At 41.8% G+C, this 23,841-nt stretch overlaps 1 protein-coding gene across 3 annotated transcripts in view; it reads left to right on the top strand.

Moving 5' to 3' along the window:
• Positions 1 to 23,841, top strand: part of SUSD1 (sushi domain containing 1) — a 130,461-nt gene that overhangs the window by 58,485 nt on the left and 48,135 nt on the right. For all 3 annotated transcript variants that reach the window (XM_043453660.1, XM_043453659.1, XM_043453661.1), the window contains exons 7-10: positions 2,069 to 2,166; positions 2,787 to 2,973; positions 11,246 to 11,355; positions 16,845 to 17,037. In XM_043453660.1, the coding sequence (XP_043309595.1) occupies positions 2,069 to 2,166; positions 2,787 to 2,973; positions 11,246 to 11,355; positions 16,845 to 17,037 (588 nt within the window). The remainder of the gene's footprint in view (positions 1 to 2,068; positions 2,167 to 2,786; positions 2,974 to 11,245; positions 11,356 to 16,844; positions 17,038 to 23,841) is intronic.

Below are 23,841 nucleotides of genomic sequence, written 5' to 3'. Positions count from 1 at the left end.
GGAAGGAAGCCGAGCCAGCATGAGAATTCCTTGTTGCCTGGTCCTTACGAAGTGCACGCAATCGCTCCATCAGTGCAGCGGCGCCCTGAGAGGTCTTGTAGGTCTGCTCTACAAGGGGAAGAAAAGTAAGGGGCAGATTTTTCCAGTCCTTCTTGTCTTTCAGAAAGTGTTCATTCCCCCCACTTCCAGGATGCACATGCAGCAGGGAAACCCCAGCCTGGGAGACAAGACACGGTCATGTTGTCAAAGCCCAGACAGGGCAGCAGCAAGGGACATGTGAGCTGAGGGGGTCTAAAAGATCCATAATGGACGTCTGCTTCAGTGGGGAAGCTTGGTGTGGGCTGAGGAATATTCCCGTTTGGTGAGATGTTGATTCTGTCCTCTAGAGGTGATAGTTTGGTCATTTCTACCTGCAGGGAATAGGGCTTCCCTGATAGCTCACTTGGTGAAGAATCCGCTTGCAATGTAGGAGACCCCGGTTCAGCTTCTGAGTTGGGAAGATCCTCTGGAGAAGGGATAGGCTACCCACTCTAGTATTCTTGGGCTTCCTTGGTGGCTCAGCTAATAAAGAATCTGCCTGCAATGTGGGAGACCTGGGTTTGGTCCCTGGGTTGGGAAGATCCCCTGGAGAAGGGAAAGGCTACCCACTCCAGTGTCCTGGCCTGGAAAATCTCGAGGACTATATAGTCCATGGGGTCAGACACGACTGAGCAACTTTCACTTTCACCTGCAGGGAATTTTATTCCTTTTGATGCTGTCGTGAGTTTTTTTTTAAATTTCATGTTTCGCTTGTTCCTTGATAGTGGACAGGAATGCAATTGCTTTTTGTGCATTGACCTTGTATCCTGCTACCTGGTTGAACTTATTTCTTAGCTTTAATTGTGTGTGTGTGTGTGTGTGTGTGTGAATTCCTTAGGATTTTTTTTAGACAAGAGCATGTCAGCTGCAAGTAAAAATAGTTTTACTTATCTGCAGGAAATTTGTTAAATAGATAAAAAGCTAAGTCCTTTCCCCATTCTCATCTGAACAACTTCCTAAGTCGTTTACTAGGTTCATCGGAAACTGTTATCTCAGGAACCAAGGCCATAATATGGTTTCCCACATTGCTAAATTTATTACATGAAATATATACAGAATATTTATTTATTTGAAAATTTTTAATTGGAGAATAATTGCTTTACAATATTGTCTTGGCTTCTGCCATATAACAGTGTGAATCAGCCATAAGTATACATACGTCCCCTCATTCTTGAGCCTCCCTCCCACCCCCCACCGCCCACCCCATCCCAGCCCTTTTGGTTGTCAGAGTACTGCGTTGAGCTCCTGTGTCATAGAGCAACTTCCCATTAGCGATCTATTTTACATATGTAATGTGTATGTTTCAGTGCTACCCTCTCAATTGGTCCCCCCCCCACCGCCACCACATGCAGAATATTTAAAAGAAACAGAGCAACTTAAAGAAATTAGTGGCTTCCTGATAAATCAGATTTAAATGGTTTCAGTTAAAGGAGCCCCAGAAATACCCAGGGACCTTGTGGAGAATTTATTTAGTTTACCTGCAATGGACTGCTCCTGAGGAGTAGTCCTGGGTGGTGATGTGGGTCATTTCCCTCTTGGGAACAGCAGTGACCTGGTGATCAAAACGCTCCATCAGTCGGTGGGATGAGGGAACCGGAAGCTGGTCTAACCTGCGCAGCTGCAGGGAAGTTTCAGGGCTCGACTCTGGGTCCCTTTCCTTCCCCCCGGGGAATGGAATGCCAGTGGCATCCAGTGGCCTGTCAGACCAATCACAGGCTGGAGTTCTTACGCATACTTAAGAGGAATCTTGCCTTTTCCTCCACATCAGGTCATGGGCAGAGCTCACTCATGATAAAGTTAAATTGGGTGATTGGCCTGGGATAGCTTGAATTGCTGATTCGGTTTCTGAATCCTAGTGTGAATGGTGACCAGCAGAGAGACCAGCTGGGCAAGTAAACAAAGTCATGCCCTCTGATGGGCTGGCCATTAGGATTTTTCCAAAGTCCTTTGATGCATTTTGTTGAGTGGATTCTTTCTTTTTCTCTTTTAGAAATAATTATAGAAATTAATGAGGTGTCGGTGTTTAATAACACCTGTGTGAGGTGGCAAATAAACCCAGGAAGAATGAACTCCAAGATCGAATATGTGGTAAGTGAAGTGAGCTCCTTTTTTTCTGCCAGGGCAGAGATGGTTACCATGGGAATAAGAGTCAGAGGAACTTGCTTCCGGAAGTGCTTCTCAATCAAATAGCTCTCCAATGCCATAGTCCTTTTTAAAGTGAGTAGAGTTTTTAAGATATCTGGATTATTTTATTTTACATTTGGTGTTTAATGTGTTTGTCATCCTCCAGGGTGTATGTGTGGGGGGTGTATTTATATTTGGCATCATCATGATTGCTTGTTTCCAAGCTCTTGTGTGTTACTCCCCCAGAGCAAGCCTAGAAGCATCTGCTGCCTGGGTGACAGGATGCAGGGAGCGGGTCTCAGGTTGTGACTGCCTCCACTGATCGCTGGTCATTTGAGTGCAGGATAGCACTCCTTAGAGAAACTCTCCATTTCACGTCACTTCTCAGGGTTTCTGGATTACTGGGCTGATCAGATTTCATCATCAGATACCTGATAGCAGAGGGCTGCCTGATTTGTCTCCCCCAGGGTGGGCAGTGCAGCGTAAAAGGGAGTAGGTAGAGAGTAGGTTCCAGCACTACAAAACCTCTCTTGGTTGTTTTCAGTGGAGTCACGTGGGTTCTCTTGTCTTTTCCCCTCACAAAGATATACATTAAAGGACAACGGTTGGACCCCCTGGAATCAGGTCATGAGGAGACAGTTAATTTGACCACAGAGAGCAGGACCCCAGAAGTGTGCCTAGACCTGTACCAGGGCACCAACTACACCGTGAACATTTCTACAGCCCCTCCCCGACGCTCGGTGCCAGCCGTCATTGAGTTCCAGACAGCTGGTAGGTGGAGGTGAAGTCTCATTTCCTCCTAGAGAATGCTCAGTGCAGGATGTGGGGAAACGTGCTTCAGAATCCACAGGTCAGGAGAGTTCATAGTTACTTTCTAAGGTTTGCAGCCAAGGGGTTAATTATTACTCCAGGGGTCAGAACCAGAGCAGGGCTTAGTAGGAGAGATTCCTGTCCTAAGGATGCCAGACTGAATGGGCACTGATGTATGGATTCTTAGCTGGGTCTTCCAGTTGACGTGGAAGGTAATAAGAAGGCATTTAAAAGACAGCAGTAAGCAATGATGCACTCTGTTTCAGCTGTCCAAGGCAATAGAGGGTAGCCATCTGGCTTATCTTTGGTGGGAAACTCAAAAGTCATTTCTCACTCTTGCCTATGACTAAGGAGGAGCCAGGAAGGCTGACCCAGCAGCTCTACATTTAGGATGAGAAGTGACCCCAGGACTGATTGGGGTGGGGATTCAAAGTGAGGGTGAGCAGGTGGAGAGGAGGAGGCAGCCCTAGGATGCAGGAGGGTAGAAGTTGGTTGTAAAGCAGATTGGACAGGAAGGAGCTTCAAGAGGTTGTAATAAACACCAAGACATATATATCATCTGGATTTTTATATCATCATGACAATTACAATAAGTTTTTTTCATCACTCTGGTTGTGGGATGTCAAAATTAATTATATTATTTAAAAGCAAACCTTGAGAAGCCATTGGTGTTATTTGTTGTCTTGTACGGGTTGAGGTAGTTCTCAGCTAGCTATTTGATGTCCTATTTAAGAAAACCTATTTAAGTTGGACCATAAAGGAAGCTGAGTGCCGAAGAATTGATGCTTTTGAACTGTGATGTTGGAGAAGACTCTTGAGAGTCCCTTGGATTGCAAGGAGATCCAACCAGTCAATCATAAAGGAAATCAATCTTGAATATTCATTGGAAGGACTAATGCTGAAGCTGAAGCTCCAATACTTTGGCCACCTGGCGTGAAGAACTGACTTATTGGAAAAGACCCTGATGTTGGGAAAGATTGAAGGCAGGAGGAGAAGGGGATGACAGAGGATGAGATGGTTGGATGGCATCACTGACTCAATAGCCATGAGTTTGAGCAAGCTCCAGAAGTTGGTGATGGACAGGGAGGCCTAGCTCAGAGTCGGACATGACTGAGTGACTGAACTGAATTTGAGAAAACTCAACCTTTAGGTATTGCTGCTGCTAGGAACTAGGAATTAACACGGATGTGGCAGAAATAAATAAAAAGTGTGCTAGTCTTTACAATATCATTCAGACTATGAAATTATACAAAATAGGTCTCAGGGTACTTGTATAGAAATAAAATGATTTATTTCTAAGTAAAGACTATGTTAGGTAAAGATATTGTCAACTTAATATGGTAACTAATTAGAGAAAATTGTTCAGACTTAACAATAAACTACTGTAGATTTATTAGGAATAAAAAGATCATCCTAGGACTCCAAACTCATCTGTCTCTGTTCAGTCAATGACAGCTTGCTGTTCATTGTCCACTGTTTTTTCTAACATCCTCTTCAACCTCTTCAAGTTAATTTCAGCTGGGGCAAGCATGGTCTTTGGGTTCAGACAGACCTGGATTTACATCTTAACTCTGCTGCTTAAGAGTTGGGTGACCCTGACTGAGTCTGTTAATGTCTCCAGACCTCCTTCTGTCTGAAATTTTAAGTGGAACTAGATTAAATTTGCAAGTTAATCTAGTGAGGACTGAGCTTTATATTGAATTATCCCAACTGGGCACCAGGTACATTTCTACATTTTCTCCATATCCACTCAAGTTTTGTCTTTCCTGTTTACTTATGCCTTCATGGGAAGATTTGTCATTCTGTTCATCTAGATCCCGCACATTTAGCCATCTGATTTCATGATTAGTGCTATGCCAGTTCTCTTTACATGAATTGGGAAGTTTTCCATGTTTTTATACCCTGGATAAGTTTATATCACTTCAGGATTATCCCCTTTCTTTAAAGCTGGACGCATTTGCTCATAATATCATTTGAGTTTCATCCCTTTGGGAGATAATTCTTTGATGACTGTCAGTTTCTTCTATGGTTTTAGGTATTCGTTTATGTTTCTTACATTTTCTTGAGTCAATTTTCATAATTTACACTTTCCTAGAAAATGTCCATTTAGTTGTGATTTTAAATATATTTGCAGAATGTCAAACAGAATATTTATTGACAACTCATCTGGGGTTATAGCTTATATATCCCCAGGTTATTTTGATTCCTAGTTTTGTGTTTCTTTCTTTTTAACACTTGATTTGCTTAGCTTGGGTTGTCTGTTTCATCACTATTCTTTTCCCTGAAGAATCATCTCTTGGGTTTTTAAAATTATTTTTTATCTCATTAATTTCTCTCATTTTTAAATTTCCTTGTCTCTGATTCTCTTAAGTTCGTTGTATTGTTCTATTACTAAATTCTTGAGCTAAATGCATAGTTCAACTTAAATATTTTCTGTTTGATGATAAAAGTCTTCAGTTCTTCTTTCTCCCTTCTGGATTTGAGCTTTGGTGGAATTCCTTAGGCATTTATACATATTCTCTTTATTTTTACTTTCAAGACATGGTATAATTGCTATTCTGATTTTCCCTTGATGGAAGAATTATTTATGAGGGTGTTGATATATGTTCCCTTTATTTTTACTTTCAAAGCATTATATGCTTGGTATTTTGATTTCCCCATTGATTGAAAGATTAATTATGTATGTTATCAAGTGGTAGATTTAAAATATTCTAAACATTTACAATTTGCTGTTGATTTCTAGTTGTTTTTTTTTTTTTTCAATTTTAGTATTCTTTGGGGGGACTTGTTGACATTTTCTTGGGATTTACTATTTGGCAAAGTTTTGCAATACTAGGTATAGTGTTTGCTTATAAATAAGGTAAGACTTAGTTTTAAATCAACTTCAGTGGTAAGATTTTTCAGGACTTCTGTTTTTGTTGTTGTTGTTATTTTTTGCTTTTCAGATTGCCATTCTTCTCAGTTTGTCTTATACATTCTGATTGTTTCACACATTTTGATGTTATGATATTTATGTTCATGATTGATGTCTTAATTGTAGATTCTAACTTGCACTATTAACAAGTGGCTCACTTTAGCCTATTTAATAATTTTTTGGCCCTGATTTTCTTGACTTCTTTGTGCTCTACTTGCATGATATGCCTTTGCCCACTTTTGTTCTTAAAATCTGTCTGGATAATATCGCTATGGATGTACTTGAGGAGATAGCATACGTTGCAAACGTTTGTGAGAAAAATAGAGTTAATCCATTTACACAGTAGTGTTTGTGACATGGTTTTCCTTTCTTCTGTCACCTTAGTTTTTTCTTTTTTGTGCTTTGTTGCTATGTCTGTTGCGTTCTCTCTTTGCTGCACAGATGTTCTTTTCTCAGTGATTCAGACAGTATAGATCTTGAATTTATTTGGTACTACACATTAAAAAACAAAACCAAAAAAATCCTATTTGAATGTGTATTTCTCATATTACCAGTGTCTAGACTGGAATCATGTTGACTTCTCCCCCCAAAAGACAAGGAAGTTAGCATTTTTTACTTCCTTTTATTCCTTCCCCTTTTGCTTTCCTTTTGCTACTGGCTTAATACAGCTTTTTATTGCCAGATTTTTATTTTTAATTATTCTTAACATGCACTACATCTTTCAAGAATTCATTTTTATAAAAACTTATAGCAATATTTATAACAATTATATAAACAGCTATATGTTTTCATAGTTTTATTGCTTACTAGCAGTTCTTTCATACCAAAGTTTTTCTGTTTTTCTCTATTTTTTTCTCTTTCTGCGTCGTGATTTCTATCTTCTTACTGAGGAATGTGAGATAATCCTGAGCCCAGGATTATCTGAGAACCTCATTTTGTTGTCTTCACAAGTGAAAGGGAGCTTGATTGAAGATAGAATTCTTGGACCAAAACCTTTGTTGTCAGAATCTCGGAGGTTTCACATTGGCTTTGGGAATTTCAAATTTTGAAAGAGGAATTTGAAGGTGTGATTTTTTTTTTTTTTTTTTTAATCCCACGTAGACAATCTGGTTTTTCCTAGCCTGGATATCATAGTTTTCTTTATATGTGAAGTTCCAGACTTTAATCATTTACTCATGCACGTGGTAAATGTTTATTGATCACTTACTATGTGTCTGACAGTTTTAGACATTGGGAAATCAATAGTGAATGAGACAGAAATCTTTTCTTTCATGAAATTTCAGTCATGGGTTATATACATGTTAATGTTTTTCACAGAGTTTTCCTAGAGCCCTGTGAGTTTTTGGATTTTCACATTTCGGTCTATCTACACATTAAGAATATTTTCTTTCATTAAATCTCTGAGTATTGTTTTTGTTTGTGTCAACTTAAAAAAATATGCACAGTGTGAGAGCTGAGAGTTAAGTTTTATTTGGGGCAGAGGACTGCTGCCTGGGAGACAGCACCTCAGATAGCCTGAGAAACTGTTCCAAAGACATAGGGGTGAAGGACACTATATATGTGATTTTGACAAAGGGGGAGTACATGGAATCAAGTACAAATTTTTTGGTAGAAAGTTTCTGCTTGTCTCGTGAAGTTTTCCTAGTCACAAGAAACAATCTTCACCAAGAAGGATTTTAGGGCTTTTCTAGATATGAGGAGATAGAAGAATTGGGCTCATAAAATCAGCTCCTGAGAAGATCTAGCTATCTGAAGACCTGTCCTGCCAGTTTTCCGGGGGCACAGAGTGCCTCATTTCTGCTCTCCGCTCTGAACTCCTTCAGGGGGCGTTGGAGTTCAGCTGCTGCAGCAGCACATAATTTAATCTTTGTAGAGGCAGATGACGAGCGCCCATGGCAAGGGCCGATTTGTGGTTTTTGCACTTCAAATACTCCTATGTGGAACTCCTTGTCTGTCTGCATTGGTCTTCCATTTTCTCTCTTTTTTTCCATCCATGCCTTTTTCCTCTGCCTTCTGTGAGTATGTAGTAAGTTTGTTCTATAGATGCATTTATGCATCTATGAATTGACATTTCTGATGCACTTTAAGGTCTGTTGCTGCACTGTCATTTCCTTTTGCTTTTTGTCTCTTCTCGTTCCTCTTATTTCTGCCTCTCTCAAGCAGTTTCCTCTCTGCTATCACATTCCTTTACCATCTCATCCTTTATCTGTTTGAATACATCTTTAAAATTTTTTTACTGAGTGTACAAAATGTTGCTGAGTTTCACCATTATTTTGTTCAATATTTTTTCAACAGTGTTCCTTCTTTGCTTTCAAGGCTTGATCTCCCTCTTCTTCTTTGTAGATTCATTTCTTAGGCTCCCCCCTTTCTCCACTGCAATTATTTACCCTTGGAAGTAAAAGTTTTATTTAGGGAACTTCCCTGGTGGTCCAGTAGTACAGAGTTCGCTTTGCCATGCAGAGGATGCAAGTTCGATCCCTGATAGGGGAACTAAGCCCGTGAGCCACAAATACTGAAACCCATGAGCCACAACTAGACAGTTTGTGCATCCCAGTGAAAAGGTCTCCCGTGAGAACAAAGATTTCGCGTGCTGCAACTTAGATCCGAGGCAATCAAATAAATGAATAAGTAAATAAAAAGGTTTTCTTAAAGTTTTATTTAGGATTGATATTCCCTTCATCATAAAATGGACTTCCCTGGTGGCTCAGACGGTAAAGCATCTACCTACAATGAGGGAGGCCCGGATTTGATACCTGGGTCGGGAAGATTCCTTGGAGAAGGAAATAGCAACCCACTCCAATACTCTTGCCTGGAAAATCCCATGGACGGAGGTTCCTGGTAAGCTGTGGTCCCTGGGGTTGCAAAGAATCGAACACTACTGAGCGACTTCACTTTCACTTTCATAATAAAATGGATGGCATTCCCTTTGGTCTTACTTTTTATTGGATAATATTGATATGCTTATCTCAGGTCTCATCTTGAAGGATTTACTGCTGGTTGGATGATCCAGTGTCCTTTGGGGAGCAGCTGCAAGAAAGCCTCCTGCCCTGATTGAGCACTTGGCTGTCTTGGATCGGTAAAGCTGTAGCTCTTGCGTCAGCTCAGCATCACCTGGCTTCATGTGGAGCTTCGCCTGCAGAGGCTGAAGGAACAAGTCTCCCCTTTTGCCAACTGCTGCTCTCTGTCAGATGGAACCTCCAGATCCGCAGGCCTCCACTTAGAAGTCCTTCTCTGTTAATGATCTCCAGTGTGCTGACGAGAGACTATTATTATTAGAAGTAGAAATAGTGAGAACAGTGTATGTAACCCTGGGTGATTATCAGAATTGCCTGGTGAGTTAAAAAAAGAAAAGGAAAAAAGACCCAAAAAAACCCACCGATGTCCAAGCTTTCCGTTAGATCTGCTGATGGGCATTTAGGATTGGGAGCCATTAGGCTAAGGGGCTCCAGACGGAGCAGTCCTGTGGCCTGTCCTTGCTTCCAGCCCCCAACTCAATGGGCAGTAGTCCTCCCCTGTTCCTTCCTTTGAGATTTTGGGACCCTGCTCCTTTGCTTGGAAAGCATATTGCACAGAGCTCTCAGCCTTTTTCTTTGCCTAGATTCTTCCACGCTGTGCTGTGTAGAAATATCTTCATGTTTCTGCCTTATAGATGGCAGTCAACCCTTCTTTCCAACCCAGATGCAAACTGACCCATTTTTACTATTCTCCGTCAATTCTGTCAGGGTTGGGGGTGGGAAGTGGGAACCAGATGCCTTTGTTTTCAGACCGTAAGGGCTGTACGTGGGAAAATCATATTGAGACAGGAACTCTGCAGACGATACTCCTGCTTTATGTTCTGTTTGTGTACAGACATATACTGTATGTGATACTGCTCACATAGGTGTATTTGGTATGCCTCAAAACCATGTGCATACATGGGGCAATTTTTGTTTCTGGTATCCTTATGCAATCTTGAAAATGAAAGTTGTGAAGGTAACGGAGAGCACTTGTGATAGGTCTTCAAATTCTTTCTCATAACCATATTTTTACATCTTCCAATAAGAGCTAGCCAAGACTATTTTCTCCAAGCTGATTGCCTGGTGCTGCCTATGTCAGTGATATTTAAAATGCTGTGGACAATTCTGATTTTGAAGACAAAAGTTTATTGCTATCATTATTTCTTCTTAGGTAGCAAAGACTCCAGTGGGAGTAATACACATGAAAGGTTGTTATAAAAAGCTTCTCTCTGCTAAACACTGAAACTTTTTCACATTTGTAAAAAATGTCCAGACTTGTTTGTTAGGAAATCTGCTTTTTCTTGGAAATTAGTCTTGGTTCTACTAGACTCTCTGTGGGGTCTTTATTCATTAGTAAAAAAGTGTTTTTTTTTTTAATTGCCTTAAGAAAATAGAACATCAAAGGAATGAATTAGGCTGCAGGAGGCATGAAATGACTTTTCTTCTATACAGTGATGGAAATACATCTGCTGCTTGATTATTTTACTGCTTTAGCCCTCATCTAAGTAGCCCTGGAAATACTGTCTGCTGAGAACAAACGTCTTGCCCGGTCATCTATTTTCTGGTCATCTTCTAGGTTGGAAACACTTGCTCTAAGAGTTCTAATCCCTGACCTTTGACTTTTATTCAGTTTCTCCTTATTCTCAGACTTTCTGCCTATTGATATACTTACCTTCATGACATTTTACTTATGGACAATCCAAATGATAGGATTAGCTTTCTAAAATCTCACACCTTTACTGGTTAACAATAGTTTTATTGATTTTATTATTATTTATTTATTTTTGACTGCTCCGGGTCTCTGTTGCTGCACACGGGGCTCTCTCTAGTTGTGGTGAGTGGGGGACTACGTTCTAGTTTCAGCGTTTAGGCTTCTCGTTGCAGTGAGCTCTCTTGTTGCAGAGAACGGACTCTGGGGTACCCTAGCTCAGCAGCTGTGGCACCCGGGCTTGGTTGCTCTGGCATGCAGAATCTTCCCGGACCAGGGATCCAGCACACATCCCCCACATTGGCAGGTGTGTTCTTGACCACTGAGCCACAAGGGAAGTCCTACCACAGTTTTAAAATATATATATATTATTTATGCTTGTGATATAAGAAAAGCAGCCCGGATTGCTTGATTCCACAAATAAGGAAATTGAGGGTCAGAGGGGTTAAGTGGCTTAGCTAAGGTCATGCAATTAAGAAGTTGTAGAGCCAGAACTTGGAGCCAGGTTTGATGCTTCTGTTGTTAAACATTCTGTTGGCTCTCGGAGTTGCAGTTGTCCTTCACCATGGTATGTTTTGCTAGCAACATTTCCCTGTGTTCTTCTTTATCTTTTAGGTGATGATCTCTTAGAAGATGATGGGATTTTCAATATTTCAATATTTAATGAAGTTTGCTTGAAATTGAACAGGCATTCTAGGAAAGTTGGATCAGAACAAGTGTATCAAGTAAGAAGATCTCTTATGCTATTCTTAATAAATTGTGTCACTTAAAAATTTAGGTGCTCTCCAAGTGGGGATCCAGAGTATTTAAACACACTAATGGAATGAACTTCTAGATTGTTTAGTTTTTATTTCTAGAGATGGATGCAAGACAGCTGCAAGTGAGGGACTAAATTGAAGGAAGATATTATATTTAGTGATTTGCTATCATTTTCTCTGATATTTCACATATATTGTATTTTATTCAGAGAAGGCAATGGTAACCCACTCCAGTACTCTCGCCTGGAAAATCCCATGGGTGGAGGAGCCTGGTAGGCTGCAGTCCATGGGGTCGCTAAGAGTTGGACCTGACTGAGCAACTTCACTTTCACTTTTCACTTTCATGCATTGGAGAAGGAAGTGGCAACCCACTCCAGTGTTCTTGCCTTGAGAATCCCAGGGACGGGGGAGCCTGGTGGGGTGCCATCTATGGGGTCGCACAGAGTCGGACATGACTGAAGCGACTTAGCAGCAGTAGCAGCAGCATATTTTATTAATATTTTGGTATATTAGTTGCAGCTGGTTTTGTCAACAAATTCATACATGGATGTGGGTTTTTAAGAAACTTCTTGCAAGGCTGTTGGTTTTAATTTAACCTGAATTTATAAACATCACAAATCTGAAGTAAAATTGTGAGTATAATCAGGTAGGAACTGAGATTTGTTATTTTTGTGTCAGTTTCAGTTCAGTTCAGGCAAATTCTGCAAATTTGCCTCAGACTGATCTTCATTCTATCCTGTTGCGTTCACTCAATCCAAATTCTCATACAGCATGACAGAGTTCCTAGTACTTGAAAAAGTAATATGTAAAAAAATAGTGACATTTGTATCTAATTTACCTTTTCTATTTATTGGGAAGAAAGAATACCTACACTTAGATGGCTTTATATTCAGAGAAAGTCTCCAGTTAGCTGCTTGGAACTTTTTAATTTTGTTCAGTTCAGTTCAGTTCAGTTGAGTCACTCAGTCATGTCCGACTCTTTGAGACCTATGGACTGCAGCATGCCAGGCCTCCCTGTCTATGACCAACTCCCAGAGCCCACTCAAACTCATGTCCATTGAGTTGGTGATGCCATCCAACCATCTCATCCTCTGTCGTCCCCTTCTCCTCCCACCCTCCATCCTTCCCAGCATCAGGGTCTTTTCAAACGAGTCAGTTTTTCGCATCAGGTGGCCAAAGTATTGGAGTTTCAGCTTCAGCATCAGTCCTTCCAATGAATATTCAGGACTGATTTCCTTTAGGATGGACTGATTGGATCTCTTTGCTGTCCAAGGGACTCTCAAGAGTCTTCTCCAACACCACAGTTCAAAAGCATCAATTCTTTGGTGCTCAGCTTTCTTTATAGTCCAACTCTCACATCCATACACTTTAGTGCCTAGCAAATCATCTAGCAGAGCGTAGACTAAGTATTAAATTAGAATTAATTCATCAACCATTTGCCAGAAGACTATCATGTGTTAGGACCTGGACTTTCTGATCCGGATTAATATAAGCATACATGTAAACAGACAAATGACAATGTGGTATAATGAGAGCTTTGATGAAAAGTAAATAAATGGAATAGGAGATGGTGTGTAAGTGTCTTATGTTCAGGTACAGTTTCCTTTTAACCAGACTCAGAAATGATGCCGAGTCACAGGCAGTAAGTAGGAACTCACCCGATGAAAGATGCTGGGCGAGGGGAAAGACGGACACCGTGGGCAAGTAGCGTAGCTGATTGGATGATCGAGAATGTGGCTTTTTGGAGGGACAGAGAAAACAGGGAGATGGGAAGAAATGAGACAAAAATCTGAGTAGTGGCCTCATCATCCTTGTATCCCGTACTTTTGAGCTTGGATCTTATTTTGATGTCTGTGTGGAGGCACTGGAGGATTTTAAACAGATGAGTGAAATATTCAAATTTTTATACTGGAAGGAACACCAGACCTAGAAATATATTCAGGTACCTAAGTAATTTAATATAAAATAAAGATGGTCTTTCAAATGAATACAGAAATAAATGGTTTGGAGACAATTGGTTAACACTTTGGTTAAGAGGATAAATGATTCTTACTTCATGGCCTACACTCAAATGATTAAAGAGTTCAATTTAAAAAATCGCTATTTTTTTTTAATATGTCAGACAAAGATTAAATAACATGTGAAATACTCTTAACGAATCCATTGGAAAGAAGTGAACATTCAAAAGGGGTTTTCAGAAGAGAATATACTTACTGCCAAAACACACATGAGCATGTGTTATGCCTCAAAAACCATGAGTTACCATAGTCTTTCTCTAAACTTGGAGTGAATCCTGTTACACACAGCTGTGGGCACTTAAATTGGCATGATTTTCCAGAGTGGTTACTTGTTAGGGTCTATCAATAAATTTTCAGACATGTACTATAATTTATTATGCAGACCTATACAGAAAGATTAAAGTATCCTCTGAAGCTTTATTTATAATAGGGGAAATTGAAAACAACTTAAATGTCCATTAATAGGGATTTGTTCAAATAAATAATCATACATTCATCGGATAGAACACTACACAGACTTGAAGTATCTTCTGCTTCCCCCTGGACAGCACTTGCTGCTGTGGACCAATATTCCCACTGAAATAGTCTCTTTATCTCTTTTGGTCTGAGCCCTCTCAGTCTCCTTTACAAGATCTCTCTTCTATCCCTTAAATTTGATTACTCCCAAGGTTGTGCCTTCCCTGTTCTCTTGTCATAATATACCTGTCTTTGGGTGTTTTACCCATTGTCTCGACTTCCGTGACCATCTCCATCTCCAAGACTCCTGAGTCAATTTAGTTAGGGCTACCGTCTAGTCAAGGCTATGGTTTTTCCAGTGGTCATGTATGGATGTGAGAGTTGGACTATAAAGAAAGCTGAGCGCCGAAGAATCAATGCTTTTGAACTGTGGTGTTGGAGGAGACTCTTGAGAGTCCCTTGGACTGCAAGGAGATCCAAACAGTCCATCCTAAAGGAGATCAGGCCTGGTGTTCATTGGAAGGACTGATGCTGAAGCTGAAACTCCAATACTTTGGCCACCTCATGTAAAGAGCTGACTCATTTGAAAAGACCCTGATGCTGGGAAAGACTGAAGGCAGGAAGAGAAGGGGATGACAGAGGATGAGATGGTTGGATGACATCACTGACTCAATCAATGGACGTGGGTTTGGGTGGACTCTGGGAGTTGGTGATGAACAGGGAGGCCTGGCGTGCTGCGGTTCATGGGGTCGCAAAGAGTCGGACACGACTGAGTGACTGAACTGAACCGAATCTGTTCTCTAAGCTCTGGGCCTTGTGCCCACCCCCTACAAGCTTCCTGTGCTCCCTTTAGCACTATGTCTTCATGTATGTGACTCTCTACCTGCAAAACCCTTCTCTCCCTCATTTTACCTGGCTAACTCCTGCTTGTCCTTCAGTGATCAGCTTGGTCATCTCCCTGGTGGGAGGTCTTCACTGACCTCTTCCCCCAAATGCCGTCCCTTCTTTGAATTGTTTTTCCTATCCCGACTTTTCACATCCCCAATTCACATGGGGATTAATGCTAATTTCCCCTTCAGTCCACATTTAAGATGAGGGAGCCTTCCCTGATCCCTAAGGAGGAAGGTCAGGTGACCCTCCTAGATACTCCTCCAGCCTCATGTGTTGTAACACTTATTCCTGGGTATTTTATTTGCCTGGATACTTACCTGTGAGTTCCTTGAGGTTGGGACCTGTATCTTATTTACTGTTGTATACCCAACACTATACTCTGGCTGGCAAGTAACAGGCACTCTATCCATTTATAGGAATATTTAATGATAGACAAAAACTTTATAATATGCTGTTAAGTAAAAGGACTATATTATAAAATTATTCAAACTGTGTGATTTCAAGTTTGTTAATTAGAAAGTAATTTTTGTTTATAGACTGAAATACAGGTAGTTTAGAATGAGACAGACTTTGTAGAAATGCAGCCTCCATAGTTGTGAGGTTTTTCTCCAGCAGATGGCAGCAGTCTAAATGTAGACGTGGGTGAGGTCAAACATCTGCATGGACCGAGTGTTTTCAGTTTTCAAGACTGGGTGACGTTGAGAACAGATGGGTAAGGGTGTTCAGGGTGTCAGGCAAGGAGAACGGTAGACGTGATGTAACAGTGGTTTTTTTTGAGACAGGTGGGGAAGCTGAGGGTGGGGGTGTTAGAATATTGGTAGACAGTTATGAGTGAGGAATGGTACAGTTTTGAAGCTTCCTTGGTGGCTCAGAGGTTAAAGCGTCTGCCTGCAATGCAAGAGTCCTGGGTTCAATCCCTGGGTCAGGAAGATCCCCTGGAGAAGGAAATGGCAACCCACTCCAGTACTCTTGCCTGGAGAAGCCCATGGACGGAGGAGCCTGGTGGGCTACAGTCCATGGGGTCGCAAAGAGTCTGACACGGCTGAACAACTTCACTTTCTTTTCACTTTCTTTTGAGTGAGGAAATCTTGGTAGATTTCCTGAGAGCAATCAGAGTGGGAGCAAGTGGTCCAGAAGAATAGGGGATTGGGAGATCCTGGTGGAGCAGCTCAGAGGAGGACACGGTCTAGGATGTGGCCGTGGATATGGGTAGCTCAGGTGGAGTGGAGGAACTTCACAGTAGTGAACTCAAGGCACTCTGAGACCAAGTTTTGACAGCTTATCTATATAAGGACTTTCATGTTACCCAAGAGAATGCTAGGAATTGGGGGAGAGAGGAATCTCTCAATGAGCCAGGTATCAGAGTCAGGTAGAAGAATGACTGTGATGAAGAAGGGTAGAGGATGGAAGAGTCAGTGACACCAGCATCAAAGGAAACTCTAAAAACATGTACATCCAGCTAAAGCACCATATGATCATATGATCTGGGACTTTTACATGTTTTTTTTCTTTATAAGCCCCTGTATTATATACATCTTGAATTGGTGGTGGCTAGAGTATTATTGGGTTAACACTGTGTGTGATGTCTGCTTGTACTGAAAACTCTTTTCCAGAGCTCTAATAGGCAGGCTCAAGTGAAGTACCGTGGCTCAGTTGCTCAGTTACGCATTCCAAAGGCAGATGATTTGGGGTAGTCCTCATAAAAGTGTAAAATGTCTGTTCTAGAGACTTGCCTATGGATTCCTTATGAATGAAAAGAAAAGGATTTTGCCCAGTAACTCTAGTGCAATCTCCTTCACCTGGGTAGGCTCAAGGGATTACTGTAGACTAGCTTGACATTTGGTTCATCAGAGATGTAGTTATGCATTTTAAGTTTAGTCTTATAGCTGGTTGTGGGGGAGGTTGCATAGGCTACGTGGGGTAGCTTTGTAAAGTTGTTACCCCGTTTAGCTTGCTATTGTATTAAAAATAATTCTATGTGGGTGAAGATAAGTAGAAGGAAGCGGCTTGCTTTCTTTCATTTTGCTTGTAGTATAGGTATCTGCAAGCCAAACAAATTTAATGCATCCCTTTCTTTTAATCTCACGACAGTTTAAAGTTCTAGGTCGAAGGCGGTATCTGAATAATTTTTATCATGCGACTTCGTTTAACTTCACAACGAGGGAACAGACGGCAGTGGTGTGTTTAGATCTGTATCCAGCAACTGACTACACAGTGAACGTCACCCTCCTGGGATCTCCGGAGTGGCCGTCAGTGCAAACAACAGTGACCACCGCACCAGCAGGTAGGTGGGGATGTCTTTCTGTTTGGTGTCTTAAGACAACAAGTTAAATGTGTGTGTTGAACTACACGACATGGGGGAGCATAAAGAATGCTAGTCTGGGAGGCAAGAGACCTGGGTTCTTGGTCTAACAAACTGACAGTTTTATCTGGGGTGGAAGGTCTGTGAATCTTCCCTCCCCACAGGGCTGCTGGCTCAGAGAGGGTACAGACCAGGAGCTGAATGGAATCTCGAGGAGTGATGGATCGAACAATGTGTAAGGCTTTCTATCTTTCACCTCAAATTTAAGACAGCTGAACCCTAAAGGTAGACATTATGGGCAACTAGAACCAGCTTCCAGGAGTTCGGAAGTGTGAGCTCCACTGTGTCAGGCATTGGGGGGACAAAGAGGCCACCTGACTGGGTCTTGTACAAGCACATTAACCCGAAGCAGAAAACAGTGACCTAAAGCAGATCAGGCTCCTTCCCCTGTGGCTCGTGTTGGTGTTGTTTAGCCGCTCAGTCGTGTCCAACTTTGCAACCCCATGGACTGAAGCCAGGCTTCCCTATCCTTCACTAGCTCCTGGAGTTTGCTCAAACTCGTGTCCATTGAGTCCGTGATGCCATCCATCCATCTCATCCTCTGTTGCCCCCTTTTCCTCCTGCCTTCAGTCTTTCCCAGAATCAGAATCTTTTCCAGTGAGTCGACTCTTCACATCAGGTGGCCAAAGTATTGGAGCTTCAGCTTCAGCATCTATCCTTCCAATAAATATTCAGGGTTGATAGCCTTTCCCAATAGAGGAGGCTGTTTCAACTCCACAGCTCCCTCTAGTGGCGAGAGATGCTGTTGTCGCTACAATTAATTTCTTTTATTGCCGTGCTTCAGGGCATTCAGCATCTTAGTTCCCTGACCAGGGATCAAACCTGCAGCCACTGCATTGGAAGCGCCGAGTCTTAACCACTGGCCTGCCAGGGAAGTCCTTCTACAATTAATTTCTTTTTTTCTTTTGTCAGTAGGGTTTAAGGGACAAACTTATGGACAGCCAGGCAGAGAGGCTGCCCCCTTTGAAGGAACACAGTAGAATAAGATAGGTCTTGCTCCTACCTTCCTGAGGCCTTTATCCTGTTCACCCACTGATCTTTGCGGGTCGGGAGTGAACACTTTGATCTTTGTACTTGGAAGGCTCTGAAATATGATAGACACAAGTGGGGGCCATGCAGTTAACGGGAGAATGAAAATTCATGATTTTATTTTCCATCTCAGATTATGCTTGGTATCAACAGACGTTGCACGATGAATACCTCCTCACAGCATAAACCTAGCCCCCACATCCATTTCCAGCTACAGAATAATGCTCACAATTTGAATATACATTTCCTCCAACTGTTAAATCCTCAGTGGAATAAAAGTCTGAAATTAACACCTACCTCTCCTTGTAAATTAATGTGTAAAGGCGCTCGAGTCCCAGGTTCTTTCCTCCCCAGTGTTTTCTCTACAAAGTCTGTCAGAGTGGCCTGCTTGTGATGGAGAGTGTGTTCTAGCTGTTACATCCTGGAAATCTGGCTTTTTGAAATAGACGTTACTTCTTGGTGGAGGTGGTGCTCAATCGCTCAGTCGGGCCCAACTCTTTGCAGCCCCATGAACATTACCCCGCCAGGTTTCTCTGTCCATGGGATTCTCCAGGCAGGAACACTGGAGCGGGCTGCCATTTCCTCCTCCAGGGGGTCTTCCCAACCCGGGGACTGAACCTGCATCTGTTGATCTCCTGCATTGGCAGGAGGATTCTTTATCACCGAGTCACCTGGAAAGCCTATGTTACTTCTAAGGTACCTCCGAAGTTGAAGTAGTCTTGAATTATCCCAAGTTTCATCTTTCCATTTCTCAGCATGAGTCCCAGAGTTACAGAACGTCGAAAAGCAAAATTATGTCACAGCCTGTACAACACCGTGAGTGTACTAAATATCATTGAATTTTATACATTAAAGTGGTAATTTTATGTTGTGTGAATGTCAGTGAGAAAATCCCAATGGATTAGACACTGTTGTCTTGCTCCTGGGCCTCAGTTACCTTCTGCGTGATTCGTTATGTGACGTAATGCAAGTGAAATGTTTAAAACAGTTCCTGGTACATAGTAATGATGATGACAACACTGCTAGCTTTATTTACTCATTTGTTTAAATTAATTTTTATTGGAATATAGTTGCTTTACAATGCCGTGTTAGTTTCTACTGTGTAGTGAAGTGAATCAGCCATCCGTATACACAGATCCCCTGTTTCTTGGATCTCCTTCCCATTTAGGTCACCACAGAGCATTGAGCTGAGTTCCCTGAGCTGTATGATAGATTCTTGTCAGTTGTCTATTTTATACACAGTATCAGCTCTAACTTTGTTTTTTGAGCCCTGAAGATGTCCAGCCACTGTTCAAAGTGCCATCCTTGAGTCAACCCAAACCTACCCAACCTTCTGAGGAAGGCATTGCTATTATTCCCCTTTTACAGATAAGGACCATGAGGCGCAGAGAAGTTAAGCAACTCGCCCAAGATCACAAAACTCGTGAGAGGTACAGGTGGGATTTGAACACAGTCTGTCTCCAGGGCCCTCATTTTTAATCAGTGCATCTACCGCTTTATACTAAATATTAGTGCTCGAAAAAAAAAAAAAAATTTTGTTCCTAGAACCTAGCGCATGTTAGTCCAGACCCACTTTGCTTTTGTCAGCCCTGGACCATGAGCAGAAACTTCAAATGCCATGGGTGTGTAAATGCATTCATTTAATAAATGTTCATTTCTTATCTATTGTATGTCAGGCAGCTTCTGATAGCTGACAATGTAGCAACAATAAAATAGTCTCAGCTGTCACGGGGTTGGAGTCAGGAGGTTGGAGAGGAGACAGATAAACAAGTAAGGAAATATATCATATATTAGGTGGGGCTAAGCAGTAAGATGAAGAGTAAAATTTGGCATAGGGACTGGCAGTTGATGGTCAGGGAGGGCCCCTATTGTAAAGAGACATTTAAGTACAGGTTTGAAGGGAGTGAGGGAACACCATGTGACAGGCATGTCCTTGGCGTGTTCTGGGAACATCCGGGAAGCCAGCATGGCTGGAGCAGAGTGAGTTGGAGAAAGTGGTAGGAGATGTGGTCTCTAGCTTGAGTGTAATGAGGGGGTCACGCCGCCAAGTTTGGAAAGTGAGACTGTGGTTATCTCCTCCTTTGCAAGGTGGACCCCAGATTATCCATAGTGAGTATAATCTATCATGTGAGGTGTCAGCCTCTATAGGTCACTACACCATCTGAAGTCCACCCCCCGTGAATTTCAACTTAATTTGGGAAATCTCTTTTCATAAAGTTACTTGGATTCCGTCTGACCTTAGGCTGCTCATCTGTTGTAGGGGGAGGAAATCTACTCTCTCTGAACATCTTGGAACTTTGCCCGTGGTGGCTCCGGGTCTTTCTCGTTGTCTATCCCATGTACTTAGAACCTTGTATTTTCATTTCTCCTTCAGGCCCTGTTTCTCCCACCCTCCACCGTTGCTAAAGATCTTGATCTGTGTAGTGAAAGAGCCTCCTTTCTCTGTGAGCAGGACATCCTATACCTATACTAGGAAACTCTTCAAGTGAAATGCATTGTCTTAAATAGAAATGGACTCACTGACATGCAAAATAAACTTCTGGTTGCCAGAAAGGGGGATAGCAGGCGGCGCTTGTTGTTTAGTCGCTAAGTCGTGTCTGACTCTTGCAACCACAGTGACCGTAGCCTGCCAGACTTCTCTGTCCATTAGATCCTGCAGTGGGTTGCCATTTCCTTCTCCAGGGGATCTTCCTGACCCGAGCATTGAACCTGCGTCTCCGGCATTGGCAGGTAGATCCTTTACCATTGAGCCATCTGGGAGGCTCCAGTGGGGTCAGGGGGCAGAGATAAATGAAGAATTTGGCATTAATGTATACATGCTACTGTATATAAGGTCAGGCTTCCCTGTTGGCTCAGGTAAATCTAGAATCTTTACCTAGAATCAGGTAAAGATTCTAGGTAAAGAATCTGCTTGCCAGTTGGGAGATGCAGGAGACTGGGATTCAGTCTCTGGTTTGGGAAGATCCCCTGGAGAAGGAAATGGCACTGTAGTGTCCCATGAACAGAGGGACCTCGCAGGCTACAGTCCATAGGGTCGCTAAAGTCAGACACAACTTGGCCACTAAACAACAACAACAACATATATAAGGTAGGGAAACAAGGACCTACTGTATAGCACAGAGAACTCTATTCAATATCTTATAATAATGTTTAATGGAAAAGAATCTGAAAAGTATATATGTGTGTGTGTGTGTGTGTGTGTGTGTGTGTGTGTGTATACTGGAGAAGGAAATGGCAACCCACTCCTGTATTCTTGCCTAGAGAAGCCCATGGACAGATGGGTTGCAGTCGATGGGGTCTCAAAGAGTTGGACATGACTGAGCAACGAACATATATATGTATATATAAATTATATGCTTGAATCACTTTGCTATACACTTGAAACTAACACAACATTGTAAATTAACTAACTATACTTCTATATACAGAAAGGAGGGTACATGTCAAATGGGGAGAAAAGTACTGCAATAAACTCATAAAAAAAAAAAAAGAAAGAAATGTATTGTCTTGCAACACAGTCCCAACTTCCTGCTCTTTTCTCTGAATTTCTTTGTCCCCAGAAAGCTCCCAAGAATTGTTCTAATCCAAATGACTTCTTATTATTGAATGCCTTGCTTCTGAGTCCTGCTTCCTGGTTAAGAGGTTTCCTTTGTCTTTCCTGGAAAATTACCCTCCTCTGATCCTCGAGCTGCTGTTGAGTTTCTGGAACTTGTGCTTTCACTTGGTCAGGTGTGGTCCAGGAAGTCCCCTAGGTTAATGAATTTTCACCCAAACCCCACCTTTCCTTAGAACTGAATTTCTAAGACTTGAACTGCCCGTGTTTCTTTGACGGGAACTGAAGCACTCCTTCCCACCACCCTTGCTTTACTGCATTGGGAGGGATAATCCTCCAGTGTTCTAGGGCCTCCTAAGTGTTCCATTCTGCTCCATCAGGCTAGCTGAGTGGTAGGCTTTCCACCTTCCATGCCGGCTGTTTCTATTACTTCTTCTTCCCCATGCCTGGCTCGTACCTTTTGCTATAGATTAGTACTTACCTTCTCTATATTTGCTTTTTGTTTTCGTCCATAGATTTTTGTTCTCCTAACATATAACTTTGGATTCTGCCTGTGAGGTCTTCATAGAGCAAGAATGATGACTTGCTTCAGTCAGTGTTCAAATAAATTCTTCCCCCTTCCCTTTTGTTAGGAGGTATTTATTTCTGTTCAGTTCAGTCTGTGACCTCAGCCTGGGCCTGATCAAGGGTCAGGCAACCTGAATCCTCCTTACGTTTCTGCTTTTCTATTCTTTCTTTTCAAGTTTTAAATCAGTGTATTTTCCTGGGTAGACTTCCTCATAGTCTGTGCCATACCTGCTGTTTCAGCTGTAAGAACAATGTCACCTTGAAACTCACTTAATGATGCCTGAAGAATTCTACACTGATCTTTCTAGTCTTTCTCTTCTTAAATATGTCACATTTTCTGTAGCTACATAGTACCACAACTCCAGTTATTGAAAAGTTCTCTATTAGTGCTTACACTGGTTTACTATTTACAACTGTCAGAGGACCCTTCTTGATAGAATAATACTTAATTCTGATCCCACCTTTCGGGGGATCATTTTGTTTTTTTTCTCCAGAATAGCCCCTTTATTCTTCTCTTTGATGATTTTCAGCCATTTCCATGACCTAGTGAGTATCTCTACCTTTTCTAGTCTCTGTAGAGCAGTTACATTTGGATATATCTCCTTTTCCTTATTGTAGTTTTCTAGCTGGGCTAATAACATTGTACAGGAGGCGGTGATCAAAACCATCCCCAAGAAGAAGAAATTCAAAAAGACAAAATGGCTGTCTGAGGAGGCTTTGCAAATAGCTGAGAAAAGAAGAGAAGCAAAAAGCAAAGGAGAAAAGGAAACATATACTCATCTGAATGCAGAGTTCCAAAGAATAGCAAGGAGAGCTAAGAAAGCCTTCCTCAGTGATCAATGCAAAGAAATAGAGGAAAGTAATAGAATGGGAAAGACTAGAGATCTCTTCAAGAAAATTAGATATACCAAGGGAACATTTCATCCAAAGATGGGCACAATAAAGGACAGAAATGGTATGGACCCAATAGAAGCAGACGATATTAAGAAGAGGTGGTAAGAATACACAGAAGAACTACACAAAAAAGATCTTCATGACCCAGATAACCATGATGGTGTGATCACTGGACTAGAGCCAGACATCCTGGAATGTGAAGTCAAGTGGGCCTTAGGAAGCATCACTATGAACAAAGCTAGTGGAGGTGATGGAATTCCAAATGAGCTATTTCAAATCCTGAAAGATGATGCTGTGAAAGTGCTGCACTCAACATGCCAGCAAATTTGGGAAACTCAGCAGTGGCCACAGGACTGGAAAAGGTCAGTTTTCATTCCAATCCCAAAGAAAGGCAATGCCAAAGAATGCTCAAACTACCACACAATTGCACTCATCTCACACACTAGCAAAGTAATGCTCAAAATTCTCCAAGCCAGGCTTCAACAGTACGTGAACCATGAACTTCTAGATGTTCAAGTTGGATTTAGAAAAGGCAGAGGAACCAGGTATCAAATTGCCAACATTCATTGGATCATCAAAAAAGCAAGAGAATTCCAGAAAAACATCTACTTCTGCTTTATTGACTATGCCAAAACCTTTGACTATGTGGATCACAAGAAACTGGAAAATTCTGAAAGAGATGG

This window comes from Cervus canadensis, chromosome 30 (genome assembly GCF_019320065.1).
Source record: "Cervus canadensis isolate Bull #8, Minnesota chromosome 30, ASM1932006v1, whole genome shotgun sequence".
Taxonomy (NCBI): Eukaryota; Metazoa; Chordata; class Mammalia; order Artiodactyla; family Cervidae; genus Cervus; species Cervus canadensis.
This window is presented reverse-complemented; position numbering and strand designations above follow the sequence as displayed.